General features: G+C 47.0%; 1 protein-coding gene across 2 annotated transcripts in view; it reads left to right on the top strand.

Annotated features, from left to right (window-relative positions):
- Nucleotides 1-8,209: 8,209 nt before the first annotated feature.
- Nucleotides 8,210-21,755, top strand: part of Rcc1l (RCC1 like) — a 33,540-nt gene continuing 19,994 nt past the window's right edge. For both annotated transcript variants that reach the window (XM_029477985.1, XM_021162618.3), the window contains exons 1-4: nt 8,210-8,570; nt 13,557-13,686; nt 16,556-16,684; nt 17,705-17,771. In XM_029477985.1, the coding sequence (XP_029333845.1) occupies nt 8,256-8,570; nt 13,557-13,686; nt 16,556-16,684; nt 17,705-17,771 (641 nt within the window). In that variant the 5' untranslated portion in view covers nt 8,210-8,255. The remainder of the gene's footprint in view (nt 8,571-13,556; nt 13,687-16,555; nt 16,685-17,704; nt 17,772-21,755) is intronic.

Genomic DNA, 21,755 nt, shown 5'->3' with positions numbered 1-21,755 from the left:
GACACCCCATGCGTTACTCAGGCACCCACTTTTTTCCCCCACCGCGACAGTTTCTCTTGTAGCCCTGGCTAGCCTGCATTGTAGACCAGGCTGGCCTCAAACTCAGAGATCCACTGCCTCCGCCTCCCGAGTGCTGGGATTAAAGGCGTGCGCCATCACACCACTTAACTTTTAGGACATTGCATTTCCTTTAAAACTTATTTTTGTGCCTGTGTCAGTTCTATGTTCTTGTGTTTGCGTGGCTGCATGTCTCGGGAGCTATTCCTAAAGCACCATCTGCTGTAAGCATTTTGCCACACTGTTTATATGCACCACGGGGAGGCCAGGAGAGGTCACAGTATCCCCTGGACCAGGAGTTTCAGACTGTATGGATGCGGGAACTGATCAAGTGTTCTTAACCACGGAGCCGTCCCTCCAGCCCCATTTTACAAGGGTTTCAGTTTTGTTTGTTTGTTTGCTTTAAAATGTACTGGAAAGGGGGTTGGAGCAGTGGCTCAGCTGTTGAGAGCTGGTAAGTGCGCTTTCAGAAGACCAGTGTCTGTCAAGCGCGGCACACGTGCCTGTAACTCGCACTTCCAAAGGATCGGAATCCTTTGGCCTCTGTATGCTCCCACACCCGCTTAAAAAAATAAAATATTTAAAAAATACTTTTAAAGATTTATTGCTTGGTGTACATGCCATTAATGCTAGCATTCACAAGGAAGAAATAGGCAAATCTCTCTGAGTTTGAGGCCAGCTATGACTACATATAAGATCCTGACCCAAAATAAAATGAGAAATAACACTTTGTTCATATCAGGAAAGGCCGTGTAGCTTCCTACACAGTCTGTATTTGCTCGTGTTCTTGAGCTGGCTCCAATAAATCCTTTCCTCCCAGGTCACAAGTGGGTCACTGATTACTAGATCCTGTGGTGTTCGTCCAGCCTGAAAATCACTTGCTCTGGGGACTTGTCAAAATCAGGTCACTCACCCTTGCAATGTGGCCTTTTAGGGCACAGTGCTTGGTGGCTGTTCTGGCTCCCACTCAATCCCCTTTCTTCCCACTCTCAGATTGCCATGACGTTTCCTACTTTCTGTCTCCAATCTCTGCTGTCTGCCCTCAGTCCTTGACTTACCTTACCTAGTTTCAGGATTATTAAAGAACATTTCCGTGTTGGGTGGTGGTACAGGCCGTTAATCCCAGCACTCTGGGGGCAAAGGCAGGGGGATCTCAGAGTTCAAGGCCAGCATGGTCTACAGAATAAGTTCCTCGACAGCCAAAGATATGCAGAGAAACCCAGTCTCAAAAAGAATAACAATAACAACGAAACAAAAAAGGCCCCCAAAACATTTACAGGATTTACAGGTCTTCAGTCTAGACCAGTCTTCTGAACTGGAGATCTGTGTAGCCAGTGTCTGTTTTGAAATCTCCACTCTCGAGATGACCAGCCTCAGGAGGACAACATGGCGCACCCTATCCCAAGTCTTCTCCTCGTCCCTATCTCAAGGTCACAGGTTTCAGCCTACAGTACTCGGATCCCATGGGATGGGAGCAGGAGCTAGAGGACCTGCTTCATTTCCTGACAGGAAGCAGAGGAAGGAAGAGGGAGGGAGAGAGGGGGAGGAGAAAGGAGGGAAAGGAAAGGCAAGAAAAAAAGACACAGAGCTACATCATCAGTGAGCCACTTCCTCCAGCTAGGTCCTGAAATTTCCAGAGCACCCCAAATAGGGTAATCAGTTGGGGTTCACGTTTTCAATATATGAACTGGGGAGGACACTTTACCCCGACCATAATAGCTGGTTGAATTTTTCTCCCTTCCTCCCTCCCCCTCTCTCTTTCTTTCTCTTTCCTTCCTTCCTTCTTCTTTCTTCTCTCTCTTCCTTTCTCTCTCTCTCTCTCTCTCTCTCTCTCTCTCTCTCTTTCTTTCTTTCTTTCTTTCTTTCTTTCTTTCTTTCTTTCTTTCTTTCTTTCTTTCTTTCTTACCAGGCTGGCCTGCAACTGCCTCCTGAGTGCTGGGATTAAAGACTTAGGCTACCACATCCTAACTTATTAAAAAGAAATAGCCAGGCAGTGGTGGCACACATCTTTAATCTCAGCACTGGAGAGACAGAGGCAGTTGGATCTCTTGAGTTGAAGCCAGCCTGGTTTACAAAGCAAGTTCCAAGATAGCCAGGGCTATACTGAGAAACTCCCATCTTGAAAACAAACAGGAAAAGAAAAGAGCGGAGGGAGAGAGGAAGGAAACAGACACACACAGGTGTGTGGTACCATCTGGACTCCATGTGGACATGTGCGCACACAAGCACACAGGTCCTAAAATAAGATAAAAAACACAACTCGGGAGGCAGGGGCAGGAGATCTGTGAGTTCAAGGCCAGCCTGATTTACACAGCAATCTTCAGGTCAGCCAGAGCTGCATAATGAGACCCTGTCTCAAAAGTTATAAATTAGCTACACGTTGCAATCATAAAACATAAGCATCAGCAAGAGAGGCTAATGTAAGAAAAGTGGGTAGTGTTTAGCAACCAGCAGAGTGCAGGATCTGCTCAGGCTGGTGGCCCTCACCCGTGGTGACACTGGTGAATGCTGCCTTCATGAGCAGGAGAACTCAAGGGTGAAGTGCCATTACTATAAGTGCTACTACTACGCTAGCTAGCGTCTCTCAATGAACTCAGGAATTTAATGCAATCTCAATAATAAAACCCGGTGGAATTTTATTACTGCTACTTGACAAGATGACTTTTAAATTTTCATGGAAGTAAATGTTATGAATAGCAAAGTCAATTTGGTGAGAAAAGACGAGAGAACAAAACAGGCACCCTTGAATAAAAATGAGAACATACGACTCGACACAGCATCTGGAGCCTTGTTGTAGGATGTATTGATTTTTTTCCTTCCCCTGTTTTATTTCCAGACAAGGTCTCATTGTAGCCCAGGCTGGCCTCAAACTCACTATGTAGCCAAGGATGACCATGAACTGATCCTCCTGCTTCTGCCTTCCAAGTGCTGAGAAGAGAGGCTTTTGCTCAGTTCATGTCCATCTTCCTCATAGATTCTAAATAGTATTTCAAACACTGAGATTATGTTTGTGGTAGACAATAAATTATTTTGGGGTAATGAGATATCCGTTTGGCCTCATGGAGTGGCACACACCCTCAATCCCAGCACCTCAGAGGCAAAGACAGGTGAACTCTGAGTTCCACACCAGCCTGCTTTACATAGTGAGTTCTAGGTGAGCCAGGGCCATTCAGTCAGGTTTTTTTTTTTTTTTTTTTGGTTTTTCGAGACAGGGTTTCTCTGTGTAGCCCTGGATATACTGGAACTCACTTTGTAGACCAGGCTGGCCTAGAACTCAGAAATCCGCCTGCCTCTGCCTCCCGAGTGCTGGGATTAAAGGCGTTCGCCACCACGCCCGGTCTGTCAGGTCTTGTTTCAAAACGAAAAGAAAAAAAAAAGTCTATTAACAGTTTTTAACTGTGGGGTGGTGAGATGGCCCAGAGGATGAAGGCACTTGCCTTTTGAGTCTGAAATTCTTTTTTTTTTTTTTTCGAGACAGGGTTTCTCTGTGTAGTCCTGGCTGTCCTGGAGCTCACTTTGTAGACCAGGCTGGCCTCGAACTCAGAAATCCGCCTGCCTCTGCCTCCCGAGTGCTGGGATTAAAGGCGTGCGCCACCACGCCCGGCTGAGTCTGAAATTCTTGAGCCCATCCTTGCAAGCTCCATGGTGGAGGGGGAGAAATGACTCCCTAAAGATGCTTTCTAACTTCTGCACTTAACACTGTGATGTGCATTCACCCCCACCCCAAAATACATAAATGAAACATATTTTATTATGTTTTAAGATTGAGAGTGGACTTGGTAGTGCTTGCCTGTAACCCTGGCACCCAGGAGGCAGAGGCAGGAGATTCAGTAGTTCAAGTAACATAGCAAGTTAAATACTAGCCCGGGCTACGTTAGACCCTGTTTCAAAAACCACAAACACTTACTTTTGTTGGGCTCTGGATAGAACTCAAGAACTTGCACATACTAGGTGATCACGTTACCACTGGGCCATACTCCCTGCTTCTGACTACAATTGTAAATCTCATTCTGAGAACTCGACTATTGTCTCCCTTGTCACAAAACTAGAACCAAATTGATGGGCAAGCACTGCCACCTAGTGGCCATGATTCACACCGTAGATGTCCTCTTGGGTTGCAATTTTTGAATTTTTTTTTTTTAACTTTTATTTGTATGCATGCATGCATATCTGTATGAATGAATGCCACACGTGTTCAAGGGACTCTGGAGACAAGAAGTCTATGTCAGAATTCCTGAAGCTGGAGTTGTTAGGTGGTTGTGAGTCACCTGATATGGGACCTGGGAACCAAATTTGAGTCCTATGCAAGAGCAGCAAGCACTCTTTTTTTCTTTTCTTTTTTTTGGTTTTTCGAGGCAGGGTTTCTCTGTATAGCTCTGGCTGTCCTGGGACTCACTTTGTAGACGAGGCTGGCCTCGAATTCAGAAATCTGCCTTCCTCCCAAGTGCTGGGATTAAAGGTGTGTGCCACCACGCCCGGCAAGCAGCAAGCACTCTTAATGGCCGAGACACTGCCCACTTTTTCTTCTCCTTTTTTCCCTTTGAAATAAGGTCTCGCCATCTACACGTAGCCACAGCAGGTCTGGAACCCACTGTGTAGACCAGGCAAGCTATATTCATCTGCGCATGCCTCCTGAGTGCTGAGATCAAAGGTATGCACCACCGTGTCTAACTCCTCCTTCCCAATCTTACACCAGACAAGACTTCTTTTTGGCTACTTTTTTTTTTTTTAATTTTTTCAAGACAGGGTTTCTCTGTGTAGCCCTGGGTGTCCTGGAACTCACTCTGTAGACCAGGCTGGCCTCGAACTCAGAAATTCGCCTGCCTCTGCCTCCCAAATGCTGGGATTAAAGGTGTGTGCCACCACACCGAGCTTTTTGGCTACTTTTATCTTCCGAACTAGGGTTTCACTATGTCAGCCAGACTGGCCTGGAACTAGGTATGTAGACCAGAGTGGCCTCAAACTCAGAGATCTGCCTTTCTCGGGCTTTGGAGTGGTGAGAAATAAAGGTGTACACACCAGGTGTGGGGGATTCTAGGCAGGGGCTCTACCACTGAGCCACGCCCCCAGCCCCTCCCTGGGGGATTCTAGGCAGGGGCTCTACCACTGAGCCACGCCCCCAGCCCCTCCCTGGGGGATTCTAGGCAGGGGCTCTACCACTGAGCCACGCCCCCAGCCCCTCCCTGGGGGATTCTAGGCAGGGGCTCTACCACTGAGCCACGCCCCCAGCCCCTCCCTGGGGGATTCTAGGCAGGGGCTCTACCACTGAGCCACGCCCTCAGCCCCTCCCTGGGGGATTCTAGGCAGGGGCTCTACCACTGAGTAACAACACTAAGTGATTTAGAATTGTTGTTTTGATACAGTTTCATGCTATTGCCCAGGTTGGCCTTGATTCTCCAGCCTCAGCATCCATGATGCTGGACTGACAGCAGTGCGCCTTCACATCTGCTCTCCACTCATTCTGGGTCTATTCTCCCTTCACACCTGTGATGGTTTGTATATTCTTGGACCAGGGAGTGGCACCATTTGGAGGTGTGGCCTTGTTGGAATTGGTGTGACCTGGTTGGAGTAGATGTGCCTCTGTGGGTGTGGGCTTAAGATCCTCACCCTAGTTGCCTGGAAGTCAGTCTTCCACTAGCAGCCTTTGGATGAAGACCTAGAACTCTCAGCTCCTCCTGCACCATGCCTGCCTGGATACTGCCATGCTCCCACCTTGATGATAATGGACTGCACCTCTGAACCTGTAAGCCAGCTCCAATTAAATGTTGTTTTTATAAGACTTGCCTTGGTCATGGTGTCTGTTCACAGCAGTAAAACCCTAACTAAGACAACACCTAATGACATCATCCCACTCACACACCAGCTCCTTGCCAGACTGTTTAGTCAGGAGAGATACTTTGGCATCTGTGAACCGTCTTCATCCTCTTTCATTTTGCCCTCCATAGTCCATATCTTTTTTGGGGGGGTGGGGTGGGATAGGGTTTCTCTGTGTAGCCCTGGCTGCACACAGTCCTGGAACTCACTCTGCCGACCAGGCTGGCCTCAAACTCACAGAGATCCACCTGCCTCTGCCTCCTCAGTGCTGGGATTAAGACACACATGCGTCCTCACATCTCGCCTTGACTCTCCAGGGTTGGATTAACTTTGCTTTCAGTTTATACTGGGAAGTCAGGTCCTTCCTCGTGAGTATCAAGTGTCTTACTTGGTCCATGCTCTGCTCTCCTGAGACCTGACCTGAGACTGATCTGTAAGCTGAAGCTTATGAATCTTGCAGCCACATCCTGTGGTGAAGCATCTCTTGTGCGTGTCCGACTCGACCAGCAAGAATGACGCTGCAACAGGATCCTTCTGCACACGTTTATTGGCTCGGAGGTCAGAGGACAACTTGCAGATGTCTGTTCTCTCCTTCGGCCCCCACGTGGTGGTCCTGGGATTTGGGCTTGGTGGCAAACACCTATGCCCTAAAGTCATCCTGTTTGTCCCCCATGTATTCTCTTATCTCATTGGAGGATTCTGCTTTATGAAACAGTGATACATTCTGGCAAAGTGGTAAGGACACAGGGATGCCACACTTCACAGACTAGGTGTGTAACATGTCCTTGAGCTTGTCTTGGGATTAAGTACACATTGGATGAAGTATGGGGCTTCAGATGGACCTCAGTTGACAGTGTGTTTCTAGCATGCAGGATGCTCTGGGTCATATCCCAGGACTGTGTAAACTTGGCATAGTGGTGAACACTGGAGATAGGCAAAAAGATCAAGAGTTCAAGGCCATCCTTGGGTACATAATGAATTCAAGCTCAGTCTGGGCCACATGAGACCCATCTGAAGGAAAACTAATTAGTACGTTCCTGTTTATCAAGCAATACACACTAAGGATGAGCAAAGGGAGTTCAGCGGGGAAGGATCCACTCTGTATTAGGGGATAACTTTTAGGAAGCCCTGCCATGGACTGTAGTCTTTATTTCAGGGACTGAATTTCTCTGTGTAGCTTTCATGCTGAGAGATCTAAAGGAAGTAAGAAGGGCCCCTGAAAGCCAGGTGTAGTTTAATCAGGGTTGAACCTGGCACACTGGCATGGGTCTGTAATCCCATCACTTGGGAGGCTGGGGTAGGAGAACTGTAGTGAGGTAGAGGCTAGCCTGGGTTACAGAGTGAGACCCTGTCTTAGAAAAATATTCAATTAGAGGGCAGGAGAGAGGGCTCAAGAGTTAAGAACACTGTGCAACAACAACGACAAACAAAACAAAATACTGTTTACTCTTCCAGAGGACCAGAGTTCTAATTCTAGCATTCCCACGGGTGTGTGTGGGAGTGGGGTATCAACTGTAACTCCAGTTCTAGAGAATCTAACATCCTTTTCTGAGGCCTCCACAGACACTATACACACAGGGTACACAGATATACATGCAGGCAAAGTACCAATATACAAGAAATAAAACCGCCTAAAATAAACTAAATCAACCAATCAGTGCTGGGTATGGTGGCACACACCATTTAGGAGGCAGGGGCAGGGTTGAGTTATCCTGGTCTACAGGAACAAAGCAAGTTCCAGGCTAGTTAGGGCTAAATAATGAGACTCTGTCACAAACAAACAAACAAAACATATATATTAATAGGTTTTCTTTCTTCTAGAGTGGTTTCCAATTTGCAGCAATATTCCTGCCTCAGCCTAAAGTTGGGTTTACAGGTGTGAGCCACTGTGCCCAGCTACCTTCCCCAGTTTTGCTTCCATGAGATAAGCATCTAGGATGCTCCCTCTGTCTCCTTTCAGTATTTATATAAAACACTTCTTGGAGTTGGGAGAGTAGTCTGTGTTAATCTATACCCTAAGGATGTGTGAGGACCTGGGTTCAATTCCCAGCTCCACCTAAATAACTCCACACAAAAACTAACACACAAAGAATTTAAAAAGGGGCAGTAAGAATCATAGGACACTTCACAGACATCTTCAAATAATAGTTTGACACTCATTTAAGTCCCCTACTCATGGATAACGACGGCGAAGCCATAGCCTTCCCAAGTTTTTGCTTTCGTGGAGTAGTAATCATCTGCCAATAGTAAACATGGTTGCATTTCCCTTAGCGCGTCGCCTTCTGCCAGTAGTAAGCATGGCCGTATCTACTTCCGCCAGGCTAGAGGACAAGGGTGACACAAGATGGCGGCGCCCATAAGCGGTTGAGGCGTGGCAGCGGAGGATGTTGGCGGCGGCCCGGGCTCTGCGGGGGCCGCGGCCGAGGTGGCCGGCACCGGCTCGCGAGCACTGGACACCGGCCGGCCGTTCGCGGAGCCGGCGAGAAGCGGCCGAGGCCGAGGCGGACGTTCCGGTGTTTCAGTACGTGGGCGAGCGCGCGGCTCGCGCCGATCGCGTCTTCGTCTGGGGCTTCAGCTTCTCCGGGGCGCTCGGGGTGCCCAGCTTCGTGGTGCCGTCCTCGGGGCCTGGACCGCGCGCCGGCCTGCGGCCCCGACGCAGGATCCAGCCGGTCCCCTACCGCCTGGAGCTGGATCATAAGGTGGGGGCAGTGGCATCCTCGCTGGCATCTCTTAGGGGACTTTCTTCCCCGCGGGGCCGGATTTCCGGGAGCAATGACCTCCGAGAACCCGGGATCTGCAGAGGGAGGCATGAGGGATGGCAGCCGAGAAGTCTGTTTCTTTCAGTGCTCCGTCCTTCACTGCTGAGTCTGTGGATCTTGGGGTCTCGTTCAGCATTTTCAGCACTTTGCTTGTGGCTCGAGAGAGTTTGGTGTCTTCCCTTACTTTCTTGCCCGATGGCGTAGCTTGACAATCACACCAAGGATTCTGCCCTTCTTAGATCATTCGCGCCCCCCTCCCCCGCCCCCAAAAGGCCGTAGCTGTCACCTCCCAGTTACAGAGGATGAAAGGGAGTAGCAGAGAGGTCAAGTAAGGTCTAGGGCCCCACAGCTGTAGGGTGTAAATGGTGGTATTTGTAACTTAGACTAGACAGCTCCCTTGAGGGAAGGGACATTCCTCAGGTCGGAGGTGTGTCCGCTAGAGTCAGTGATGGGCAGCCGGAAAAGGAGATGCTCATCTGAGCGGTTGGAGGGGAAATGGGAGGTTGCCCATGGAGCTTCTAAGGTGGCTCACGCCTTTAATCCCAGCACTTGGAGACCGAGGCAGGCAAATTTCTGAGTTTGAGGCCAGCCTGGTCTACAGAGTGAGTTCCAGGACAGCCAGGGCTACACAGAGAAACCCTGTCAAAAAGAAAAAGAGGCTCACCTTTCAAAAGGGCTCAGCCTGGCGGCTGTGGTGGCTCACATCTGTAGTCCCAGGACTTGGACTGGAAGGTTGAGGCAAGAGGATTGCCACAAGTTGTACTCTGGCTTGGGCTACATAGTGAGACCCTGTCTTTACCCTTGAAATGCTGCTATTACAGCCGTGTGCGACCATTTCTGGCTTAAGTGGTGCTGGGGACGGGGAACCCAAGGGTTTTTGCCCTGCAAGCACTGTGTTTACTGAGCTACTTTCTCCCTCCCAGTTCTCTTTTGTATACAGAGGTCTTTTTGCTTCTAACTACCTGGTTGTGCTAACATCTTTAGTTGGAAAAAAAAAAAACCCACCCACCCTTTCTTTTGGTAGCAATAAAAAGTATTTATTTATACTTTATAGAAGTGTGGTTTGTGATGGTGGAAATCAAACCCAGGATTGTGCCACATTGTTTTGTTTTTGTTTTTTGTTTTTTTGTTTTTTCGAGACAGGGTTTCTCTGTGTAGCCCTGGCTGTCCTGGCACTCACTTTGTAGACCAGGCTGGCCTCGAACTCAGAAATCCGCCTGCCTCTGCCTCCCGAGTGCTGGGATTAAAGGCGTGCGCCACCACGCCCGGCTGTGTCACATTGTTAAAGGCAAGTGTCCTACCACTGAGCCAAGCCCTACAGTTTTTTTTTTTTTAAAGAATTATTTATTTATTATATATATGTAAGTACACTGTAGCTGTCTTCAGACACTGTAGAAGAGAGTGTCAGATCTCATTATGGATGGTTGTGAGCCACCATGTGGTTGCTGGGAATTGAACTCAGGACCTTCGGAAGAGCAGTCAGTGCTCTTAACCACTGAGCCATCTCTCTAGCCCAGCCCTACAGTTTTTTAATTTATTTTTTCTGATGTGTGTGAATCTCCTACTTTGTAACGTTGCTGCAGTTGTTAAGTGGGTCTATAAATTAAAAACATTTTTTATGCCTATGGCATTTTGCCTGCATACATGTCTGTATCATTTGTGTGCCTGGCGCCCATGGGGGCCAGAAGAGGCTGTGAGAGCCTGTAGATTAGGAACTACGGAAGGCTGTAAACCATCTCTCCAGCTCTCGGTCCTTTTTTTTTTTTAGTTTAGTTTTTCAAGACTGGGTCTTCCTATACATAGTTCTGATGGTCCTGGAACTAGCTTGGTAGACCAAGCTGGCCTTGTAACTGACAGAGGTCCACCCACCTCTGCCTCTTGAGTGCTGGGATTAAAGCCACCAACCTGGCCCCAGCCCCTGTTCTTACAGACTTCTGTGTATTTCTTAGTGTTTTTATGTCTAGGTTGCCTGTGAATAGACATAGTTTTGTGGACTTGTTTCTAACTGGGTGCTTATTTTCTTTTCCTTGCTTGGTTTAGTGGGGTGGAGCTTTCACTATAGTGTGAAATTGGATTAGTAAAGGCTAACTTTTTAAAATTTTGTGTTTTGAGACAGGGAGTTTATACGTAACCCAAGTTGGCCTTAATCTCAGTGTGTAGTCCAGACCGACTTTAAACTTGTGATCTTCCTGCTTTAGAATCCTGCTGCCTGCTGGCATTGCAGGTGTGAGACACCAGACCTGGTCTTGTCTAATTCTTGCTTGTGGGGAAGACATTCACGAACCTCTCTGTAGACTGTGGCTGGAAGCCCCCTCCTGGTACATTATAATGTCAGTGTTAGGGGACACTGTTAGATACTGCTCAGAGCTTCTCACACATGAACAGAATAAATGGTACTGTGTGCCCATCAAACGTTTGTTGAGTATTAAATAAACAGGCATCACTAAACATGAGATTAATCTTAGTGTGCTGGGCATAATTTTTAGACCTATAGGGGTCGTTCTGTCTGTCTGTGTGTATGTCTGTTTGTCCGTTGCTGTATGTTTTTCTGTGCATCACTTGCATGCCTGATGCCCACATAGGTCAGAAGAAGAGGGCATGCTATCCTGTGGAGCTGGAGCTACAGACAGTTGTAAGCAGCCACGGGCTGGGACTTGAACCTGAATCTTTCCTGCTTCCTCTCATGCGGTCCAGTTAGCTTCAGCCTCCCATGTAGGTCATCTCCTTGGCTCTCAAGCCATGCCAGAAGGACGGTGGCTCTAGGAGGCTAGAAAACTGCAGCGCTGCAAGGTGTGGTGGCACATGCCTTCAATCCCAGCAGAGGGAGGCAGGAGGCAGAAAGCAGGGAGGCAGGGAGGCAGGGAGGCAGGAGGGTTCCAGGCCAGCCTGATCTACAGAGCTAGTTCTAGGTCAACTAGGACTATACACAAAAACCCTGTCTCAAGAAAAAAACCCAAAAGAAAGAAAAAGAGAAAGGAAGAAAGAAAGAAAGAAAGTTAGTTGAAGTGTTTTGAGCAGAAGGATGGTGGTATACATGCCTTGTATGAATCTTAGAAGGAAAACTGTCACAAGGAAAAAAGAGGGACATGGCACTTTTAAATGACATCAACAGATTGTAATAACACATTTATCTAAGAAAAGCTGGGGAGATGGCTTAGCAGTTAACAACTGGAGGGCACCCAAGTTTCTGTCTCAGGGCCCAGTGGGGTGGCTAACAGTGAACTGTACCTCCAGCTCCAGGGGATCGAGCGCCCTCTCCTGGCCTCAGAGGGTACCTGCATGCATGTGTGCATATGCGCACAAAGACACAGACAGACACAGAAATAAAAATCATAATTAAAAAAGAAATAGTTAGCTGGAATGAAAAATGTTCCTGGTGAGTTGTGGCACAGGTCTGTAATGGCAGCAGTTAGGAGGCTGAGTATGAAGGGTGGTACTCTGGAGTTTTTATTTAGGATTCAGTGAGATTCAACGTTGCTGGGTCTCTGATAAACTGTCAACAGCTGAGAGATGGTGGGATACCCTTAGGCTGGGGGCTTTATACTGTGTGATAGAGAGGACTTGGGGGCATTAAGTGTAAGACTGAGGTGACCCCTGCCAGGAGAGTGTGGCTACTCTGGGTAGTGTGGAGATAAGGAACATGGATTTGGGTTATCTCTGGCCCCAACTAGAATTAGCGTTCCCACCAGAAGTAAAGTTTCAAGATGAGTTCCCTCCAGTCACTGGAAGTGAGGACTTCCATGGTAGCCATGGCAACACCTCTGTGTGGCCCCCCGGCTGAGGAGTGTAGCATGGTCCACCCTCTAACAGACAAGTGGCTTAATCTCTGGAACCTTGATTTTCCTCAGACTGAGTAAGTTGCATGAGTCAGGCGCTGTTCACCACAAAGGCTTCGGACGTATGAACTCATTTCTTCTTGGTAACAACCAGTAAGGGGTGTGCTTTCTCCTCTCACTCTGTGTGCGTGCTCCCACAGATGCGTGCCCCCGTCCTTGGATGTGCAGAGGCCAGACTGTCTTCCTTTATCGCTGTCTGCATTATTCTCCTGAGACAGGATCTCTCACCGTGCCTGTGAACTGGCATTCTCCTGTTTCCGCCCCATCACCGAGTGTACAAGATACCACATGCAGCCATGCCAGACAGATCTCGGCTCAGGCCCGTCTGCTAGCAGAACTAGGGTTCATACCTACTGAGCCATCTCTCCAGCCCCTCATTCCTTTAAATATGTTTGAACATTTATTCACTATTCAAGACGTGTGTGTAAACATGTGTGTGCACGTGCTTGTGTGTCTTAGCACACATGTGGAGGTCAGGGGACAGCTTGCAGGAGTCAGGTCTCTCCTTCCACTGTATAGTTCTGGGGATTGAACTGAGGTCCCCAAGTGTAAGTGACAAATACCTTTACCTCTGAGCCATCTGACTGTATGACTTGGTTTTCTTTTTTTTTTTTTAAAGATTTATTTATTTATTTATTTATTTATTATATGTAAGTACACTGTAGCTGTCTTCAGACACTCCAGAAGAGGGAGTCAGATCTCGCTATGGATGGTTGTGAGCCACCATGTGGTTGCTGGGATTTGAACTCCGGACCTTCAGAAGAGCAGTCGGGTGCTCTTACCTACTGAGCCATCTCACCAGCCCCCCTTGGTTTTCTTTTTATGCAGAGATCTAGAGAGGATGAATAATACAGCCATAGCCATGTAGCTGATAAGGGGTGGGGCTACGATTCACACTAAGGTCTTCCTTCAGTCGCAGTGCTGGACCATGTTATGGGGGTGGGGAGATGAAAATGCTCAGTGTGTGCTGTGTGTACAGAGAAGACGGATGATGGCCTACACGCGTGTATGTAAATAGCTTGTCACATCTTACTGAAAGCACCGACACCACACATCAGGCCATGGTGTGTTGCGGGAAACTCTTTTTCAGATTTCCTCTGCTGCCTGTGGCTATGGATTCACATTGCTGTCCTCGAAAACCAAGGATGTTACAAAAGTCTGGGGCATGGGACTCAACAAAGATTCCCAGCTGGGATTCCACAGGAGCCGGAAGGATAAAAGTAAGCAGGTATCCTTGCCATAAACTGTAACTAAATGAAGAGGGTTGTGTTGGTGTCCGAAAGGGAGGGGCTAGAAGGGGGAGCTTCAGCTACCAAATGATACCCTGTCTTAAAAACTCAAGGGCGGAATGTGGGGCTAGTGACTCACAACTTTTTTTTTTTTCCCCGAGACAGGGTTTCTCTGTGTAGCCCTGGCTGTCCAGGAACTCACTCTGTAGACCAGGCTGGCCTCGAACTCAGAAATCTGCCTGCCTCTGCCTCCTGAGTGCTGGGATTAAAGGAATGCGCCACCACGCCCGGCATGACTCACAACTTTAATTCCAGCACTCGTGGGGCAGAGGGGAAGAGGGGCGAAGGGGCAGAGGTAGGCAGATCTCTGAGTTTGAAGCCAGCCTAATCTACAAAGCGAGTTGTAGGACCCCCAGGGCTACACAGGGAAATTATGTCTTGAAAAAAAAACAAACCCCAAACCAACCCAAAATCCCCCAAGCCCTGTTGTCAGCCTCTGGTAACAACATGGACCATTTAGGCAAAGAGACAAATACCTGCTGTTTGCCGACCTGGAAAGCGACTCCAGTTTGTCCCTTACTGCTCTGAAATATCTGGAGTGGGGGCTGTAGGTCAAGGCACTCCCTGTCAAGCCTGGAAACCCATGTTTGATCCCTGGGACCAGAGAGTGGGAGGAGAGAACCTCTTCTTGGAACTTGTCCCCTGATCTCCCCACACATGCTGTGGAACACATGTACTTGTGCGCACACACGAAATAAAATCTTTAAACGTTTAAAAAGTCGAACAGAATCCTTAATACAGAGCTTTATCCCCAGTGCTTGGAACTTGCTAATGTTAGAACTCAGTGCTGGAGAGATGACTTAGTAGCTAAGGGTGTGTCCTTCCAAAGGACCTAAGTTATATCAGGCAGCTCAAAGCTGCTTGTAACTCCAGCTCCAGAGGGCCCAGCACCCTCTTCTGGTCCCCTCAGACACCACACTCATGTGTACAGACAGACAGATGTGCACATACACATAACTGAAACTAAAATCCTTCAAGATGTTAGAAAAGGTTAGGTGTGATGTTGTACACATTTAACCTCAGCCATTGGGAGGCAGGCAGATCTCTCAGTTTGAGGCCAGCCTGGTCTACATAGTTCTAGGCTAGCCAAGGCTACATAGTGAGACCCTGCATCAAACAACAACAAAAAGTTAGAAATAATTTAAAGTTCTTTCTTGCTGTCTGTCTCTGTTTCTGTCTCTCTGTCTCTCTGTTTTTCGAGACATGGTTTCTCTTTGTAACAGCCCTGGCTGTTCTGGAACTCACAGACATCCACCTGCCTCTGTTTCCAGAGAGCTGAGATTAAAGGCACGGGCCACCACACCGCGTCAGTAGGCTGGTCAGACACAGCTCTCTACTTTCTGATCTTACGACACTGTCTGGCTTCCATCCTCAGGACAGCATCACTGCGGGCGTGTATCTGTAGTCCCAGGCCTTGGAGAGTGGAGGCAAGAGGATGTGCTGTGTAGATGATGGCCTTGAACTCTTGACGTTCCTGCCTTTGCCTCTGTGTGTGTATCTGGGTGGATGTGCCAGGCTGTGTATGCGGAGGTCAGAGGATAACTGTGGGAGCTGCATCTCTGTCCCGAGTCCTGAGGACTGGACCCCGGTTGACAGGGCCTTTATCAGCTGAGCTGTTTTCTGCCTTGGCCTTTGTCCCCGAGTGCTGGAGTTACACACCTATCCTGTGGCTCTCTATTTGAAAAAAAAATGTATTTTTTCTTTCTTTTATTTATTCCTTAGGGGCTGGTGAGATGGCTCAGTGGTTAAGAGCGCCGACTGCTCTTCCAAAGGTTCTGAGTTCAAATCCCAGCAACCACATGGTGGCTCACAACCATCCGTAACGAAATCTGATGCTCTCTTCTGGAGTGTCTGAAGACAGCTACAGTGTACTTACACATAATAAATAAATATTTATTTATTCCTTAGCCCTTTTAGACTATTCCTCCCCTCTTTTTTTTTTTTTAAAGATTTATTTTATTAATATATGTAAGTACACTGTAGCTGTCTTCAGACACTCCAGAAGAGCCAGAAGAGGGAGTCAGATCTTGTTGCGGATGGTTGTGAGCCACCATGAGGTTGCTGGGAATTGAACTCTGGACCTTCGGAAGAGCAGTCGGGTGCTCTTACCCACTGAGCCATCTCACCAGCCCTATTCCTCCCCTCTTACAGTTTTTGTTTAATTTGATATTCTTTCTCTCTCTCTCTCTCTCTCTCTCTCTCTTTCTCTCTGTCTCTGTGTGTTTGTGTTGATGATGACCAAACCCAGGGCCTGGTGCAGCTAGACTCTTGGCCCAGGAGACTGATTTATTTATTCAGGTTTTATTGAAACTAGGTCTCAATCTGTAGTTCTCCTGCCTCAGCCTCCTGAGTCCTGGGATTATCATGACCAACTCTGAAAGTGTGTTTTCTCCTTTAAGATGGAGTAGACCAGGCTGCTTTGGCGCTCACTGTTTGGCTGCGGCTGACCTGGGACTTGACTTTTCCTCATCTTGGGGGTTTATGTGGTGTGGGAGGGGCTGGAACCCAGAACTCTGTGTAGCTAGGGAAGTGTTCTGTCACCAAGCTCCAGCCCCAGTCCCAGAGATTTCTCTCTGGAGGCAAGTCAGTGTTCAGGACCTGCCTGTGGCATGGAGGGGACACTGGAGGGCAGGCTGCGAGTCAGGCTCCTCAGACTATCCTTGCCCGGAATGTGCAGGCTCTGAGTCACTGCTGTCAAGTTCCTTCCTGCAGAAATCAGTGTGGTTGGACAGTCAGGTTTCTGTAAGAGCTGAGGTGACTGAACCAGCGGCAGCCTTGTGACCTGGGTTCTTCTGTCCAGCCAGGGGCTATGAGTACGTTTTGGAGCCCTCGCCTGTCCCGCTGCCGCTGGACAGACCTCAGGAGACAAAGGTGTTGCAGGTGTCCTGCGGTCGAGCACACTCCCTTGTCCTGACAGACAGAGAAGGTGGTAAGTAGGCTTGCAGAGAATGGAGGACGGCGGGGGGGGGGGGGGGGGGAGTATCTGAACACTGGCCTTGCTCTTGGCCTTGCTCTTACTGTTGTGACGTGATGTGGTGTTTCCCTGCAGACTGAGGAGTGGCTTCAGAGGGCAGCATTACATACAGACTTGCTAACATGTTCTCTGCTAGAAAGTTGCTGTCACTCTACCACTGGGCTGTGTGGTACCTCAGTCCTTGATTATCTTTCCTAAGATTTATTTTTAATTTTTATCCATGTATCTTTGTGTATATTTGAGTGTATGCTGCATGTGTGTGGTGCCTGCATGGGCCAGAAGACAATATCAGGTCTCCCAGAGCTGGGCAGTTTTGTCCGCCCATTGTGGGTGCTGGGAACTGAGCTCAGGTCCTCTGGAAGAAATTCTAAGTGCTGGACCATCTCTGCAGCCCAGCCTGGTTTTATTTTATTTTATTTTATTTGGCTGTTATTTTTATTTTATTTTATTTTATTTTATTTTTTTTGGTTTTTCGAGACAGGGTTTCTCTGTATAACCCTGGCTGTCCTGGAAGTCACTTTGTAGACCAGGCTGGCCTCGAACTCAGAAATCTGCCTGCCTCTGCCTCCCGAGTGCTGGGATTAAAGGCGTGCACCACCACGCCCGGCTTTTGGCTGTTATTTTTAATTGCCTGTAATCTGTTTATGACTGAGCATGTGTTTGTAGAGGTTCTAAGCATGCTAATAATGATCATGGTACAGGCACTGGCCTCTACCCCAGCTGAACAGCAGTCCCATCTACCTCTGGTTTCTTCCTCCCGATTGCGGTTCTCCTGGGGTCAAGCAGTGGCTTGGCTTATGATCTCCAGTCCCTGCAAGTGCAATTGGATCTAGACGAGAAGCAGGCCATGCCACACTCATGGGCTGCTGCAGAGTCTGGGAGTGAGGGAGAGGGAGACCTAGGGTTAGGGAGGGTGCGCAGGCCAGGAGCCCTCAGTACTGACCTGCCAGCCTGGCGGTGTCTTGTGTGCTTCAGTCTTCAGCATGGGGAACAATTCCCACGGGCAGTGTGGCCGGAAGGTGGTGGAGGATGAAGTATACAGGTAAGCAGGCACGTGGAATGCTGGGGAGGAAGGGAGCCCTCATCTCAGCAGAGGCCCACCATTTGTAGGGTGAGAGGGGAGGGTGGAAGAGCATTGGCCATGATGTAGAAAGCTGTTGCTTCGTGTGTGTGTGTGTGTGTGTGTGTGTGTGTATGTCTGTGTGCATATGTCTGTGTATACATGCACGTCCTCACCCCATGTGTGAAGTCAGAGGATCATTTTCAGGAGTTGGTTCTCACCTTCTACCTTAGGGCTTCTGGGCTAGAACTCAGGTCATTGGGTTTGGCAGCCTGTGCCTTGAGCTCCTGAGCCATCTTGCTAGGCCCCTCTGTTTTTTATTGAAACATGGTTTCTCTGTGTAGCTTTGGCTGTCCTTGAACTAGCTCTGTGGACCAGGCTAACTTTGAACTCAAATATCTACTTGCCTCTGTGCCACCTTTCTTCCATTTCAGGCTCTATCAGTTTTCTTGAGAAAGGCTGTCACTGTATCTTTGGTTGGCCTGGAAATTTCTGTGTCAGCATGTTGGCCTTGCACTTACAGAAATCCACCTGCCTCTGCTTCCTGCGTTCTGGGATTAAAGTGTGCACCATTATGTCTGGCTATTTTATATTTTTGTAAAATGTTCACTTTATTAAATGAACTTAAAAAAATCCCCTTTATCTCACTCTTTTTATTTTAGTGTTGAAAATATTTTCCCAAGTCTGGCATAGTGGTTCATGGCAGTAGTCTTCATGTTTAGGAGTTATGGACTGGAGAGTTAAAAGTTCAAGGCAGTTTAAATAGACCTTATCTCAGAAGAGCAAAAGGAAGGGTTAGGAGGCAGCCATGGTGGTGCACACCTTTAATCCCAGAACACTGGAGGCAGAGGAAGGCAGATATCTGAGTTCTAGGCTAGCATGGTCTACAGAATTGTTGCGGCCTGCCCGCAATCCACAACACGAACGGTTCAACTGAGAATGGCAGTTCGAACTGAAAAGAGAGGAATCTAGACGGGGCGGAAGAAACAATGGAGCTAAGACAACATCCTGATCAAAGCTCAATTTTACTATTTTCAGACACTCAGTTATAAAGGAATGGGGAGGGAACCCAATATCCCGCCAAGTAACTCAGGGTCCAGTAGCAGGACGAACACGTGTGTGCCTCCAGGCAGCAAAGGCAGGTTCCAGCAGTAGGCGTGGCAGGACGAATGAGCACGTAGCTCCACCCTTGAGCAAGCAGGTTCCAGGCTGGGGGAAGGGAGGCCACATCTCCTCCCATTAGTTAACAAAACAAAAATAAAAAAGGGGGTGGCCTGAGGCAGAAAAATTATTTATGTTCAATAGTTCTGCCTGAGTTCTTAGGGCTAAAGAAAAAACCTGTTTCCGTGGGATTCCCTAACTTTTCTAATGGTAAACTGTATTTGGCTAAGACTGTCTTTATTATCCTAGTAAACCACTTAACAGAATAGGCTCTGACTTTATAATGCTAATTAGTGCTGAATAGGTAGCTACCTGTTTGCATTTTAAGTAGGGCGTTGGAACCCTGGCTGAGTTTAACTAAACAAATTTAGAATAACACTGAGCTGATAATCCTCCGCAATTTTGGGTGACAGGCAGGGGAAACAGTGAGAAGGGGGTAAGACCAGCTCTTTAGTACAAGGCCAGTTGGCTTTTTTATTTGGGTGGGAGGCAGTGAAGGGCTTGCCCTTACGACAGTAAGGTCTCCAACCTCTCTCCCCCCTATTAATTAAGTTTAAATAGGCAATGCTTAACAGAGGTGATCAAATGATTCTTTTCATCCATAGATGAGTGGGCCTTTAACCTTGACTTGGGTGGACATTGACCTGATTCCTCCCGTGAGTGTTATAACAACTCACATCTGTGGCTCTTGGTATCTTTTGGGGAGGGGAGGCAGAGCCTTAAGTATTTTTGGTTTTTAGCTGGAATCAGATACCAACCTCTTTCAAATCAGGTGTGTCGCACAGGGAACTCAGAAACGGTCAAGCTGGACCTTCCCTCCGCAGTAATCTCCTGCGCCAAGCGGTACCCATACTGTATTCATATGATTATGAATCAGTAGCGCATTTCTGAGTTATGCGCGGTCTCTATATGAGACTTGTCAACCTCAGATTTAGCAAGGCCTAGACAAGAATTATGTCAGTATTAACACCATTAATTTTGGTTAAAATAGGAGCTGAAAGTCTTTCCTCTTCATACCTGTTATTCCCTAGCCTGAGGAACTAAGGACACCTTGCAGTAACAGCAAGGGTGAAAAGCCAGAGGCCAGCTAAGGGACTAAGCCCATCTCTATCAAAATAAGAACTAATCTCTGTAAATATATATGAAATTTCTACTTCCCTAGCTCTCCTGGTAAATCTAAATCTTATCTTAGACTAAAAAGCCACATGCTGGGATGTCCTTGGAAGGGAGATTAGCAGTACCACCTGTTTGCTCTTAGGGGCGGAGAACCGGAGAATGTAGATTGACCTGCTTGAGAAAAGGAAGAATTCTAAACAATGAGAGTGTAGCAATGTAAATTTTCTGTTTGGAGAAGTCAAGGTACTTTATTTAGATGCAAATTGTAAAACTAAAGTTAATCCGGCCTCTTGTAGGGGAATTGGCTCAGAGGAAAACAGTGTTTCTGAGAGCTTCCACTCCCAGCTGAAATCTAAGCACAAGAGGAATTTTAGTCTTTAGAATGATACTTACGAGAAGAGACAGAATCTGTGTTTACCTGACGAATTAATCTTTCTGGTAGCCACCGTGCTTCATCTTCATCTCGTGAAAAAACACAAACCGAGCCTCTTCCCCAGATTAGAACTGGATCTGGACCCTTCCATTTATTAGTCAGGGCGTCCTTCCATTTTACCAATGCATAAGAATTAGAAGTAACTGGGTGCCAGTGGCGTTCCGCTGCAGACTGACCTTTAATGTCAGTTTGCAAAAAGTTTAGGACAAATAAGGTGAAGGCAAGATGAGCCTTTGGTGACCTTGGGGGAAATGCTCTGAATTAACTTGCTAGGTAATTTAGAATATAGGAATCTCTAATAATTGAACTGAATATTAGACCAGTCTAAGATTGAGTTAGAATGGCTGGTCACACTGAAGAAGAGTGAAAAATCATTATGACTCTATTAAATGACTAATTTTACTAAGTCTGAATATACAGTCTCTGATGTACTATTGCCATAAAGTTAAAAGGTTAGAAGCTAGTCTAAACTGGAAAAATGACAAGCAAGGATTTAAGGTAAACTTCCCTTGAGAAGCATTAGTTAATAAAATACTTTCCACTTAGGAAACAATATATACTGAAAGATTAAAACTTTTGGCTTCTTGTAAAGAAGCAGAAACAATAAACATTTTTCTTACATAATGTAAAGCTATATTAGCCATACGTAGAGGCAAAATTTTCTAGTGATTACCAGTTTACTAGAAGCAAAAATCTTTGAATTTAAGCATTATTTTAAACATCTGAATAGATCTGTAACACTGTTAAAAAGAAATTTTCTTGAACACAGGGAAAAACTTTTTTAGGCATTGTTTGCAAAACAAAAGAAAGGGCCACAAGCCGCTCTGGGGCTGCCCAGAGCCCTGTATTGACTCAAGGGTAAAATACTTTTTAATCTGAGCATTAATCTTAAATTTGCAATCAAACTGCAAGCTGCAGTCAATGGAACAATGGCAGTTTTAACCATAATTTTTAAGTTTTTGTGCAAGGTTAGGATAATATCTACAACTTTGGGAAAGCAAAACCTATGTTTAAAACAATTTATCACTGTTAAAATCAATATTAGAAGCATTACTATCATATTACGAAGTTTGGATATCAATTAATACCTATGAATACCTATTAAAGCAAGCTTTAACGCTTTAATAAAGAGGCATTGCTTTATATCTTATCTTAAATTTTACTATTTAGGATAGGAACCACATTTATCAATTTTTGAGTTAAGAAGATCTTTTTCTGAGGAGGCCTTCTCTGATAGGCACTCCTCCTGAGATACC

The sequence above is a fragment of the Mus caroli genome, unplaced genomic scaffold (genome assembly GCF_978045245.1).
Source record: "Mus caroli unplaced genomic scaffold, Mus_caroli_1 scaffold_4, whole genome shotgun sequence".
Taxonomy (NCBI): Eukaryota; Metazoa; Chordata; class Mammalia; order Rodentia; family Muridae; genus Mus; species Mus caroli.
This window is presented reverse-complemented; position numbering and strand designations above follow the sequence as displayed.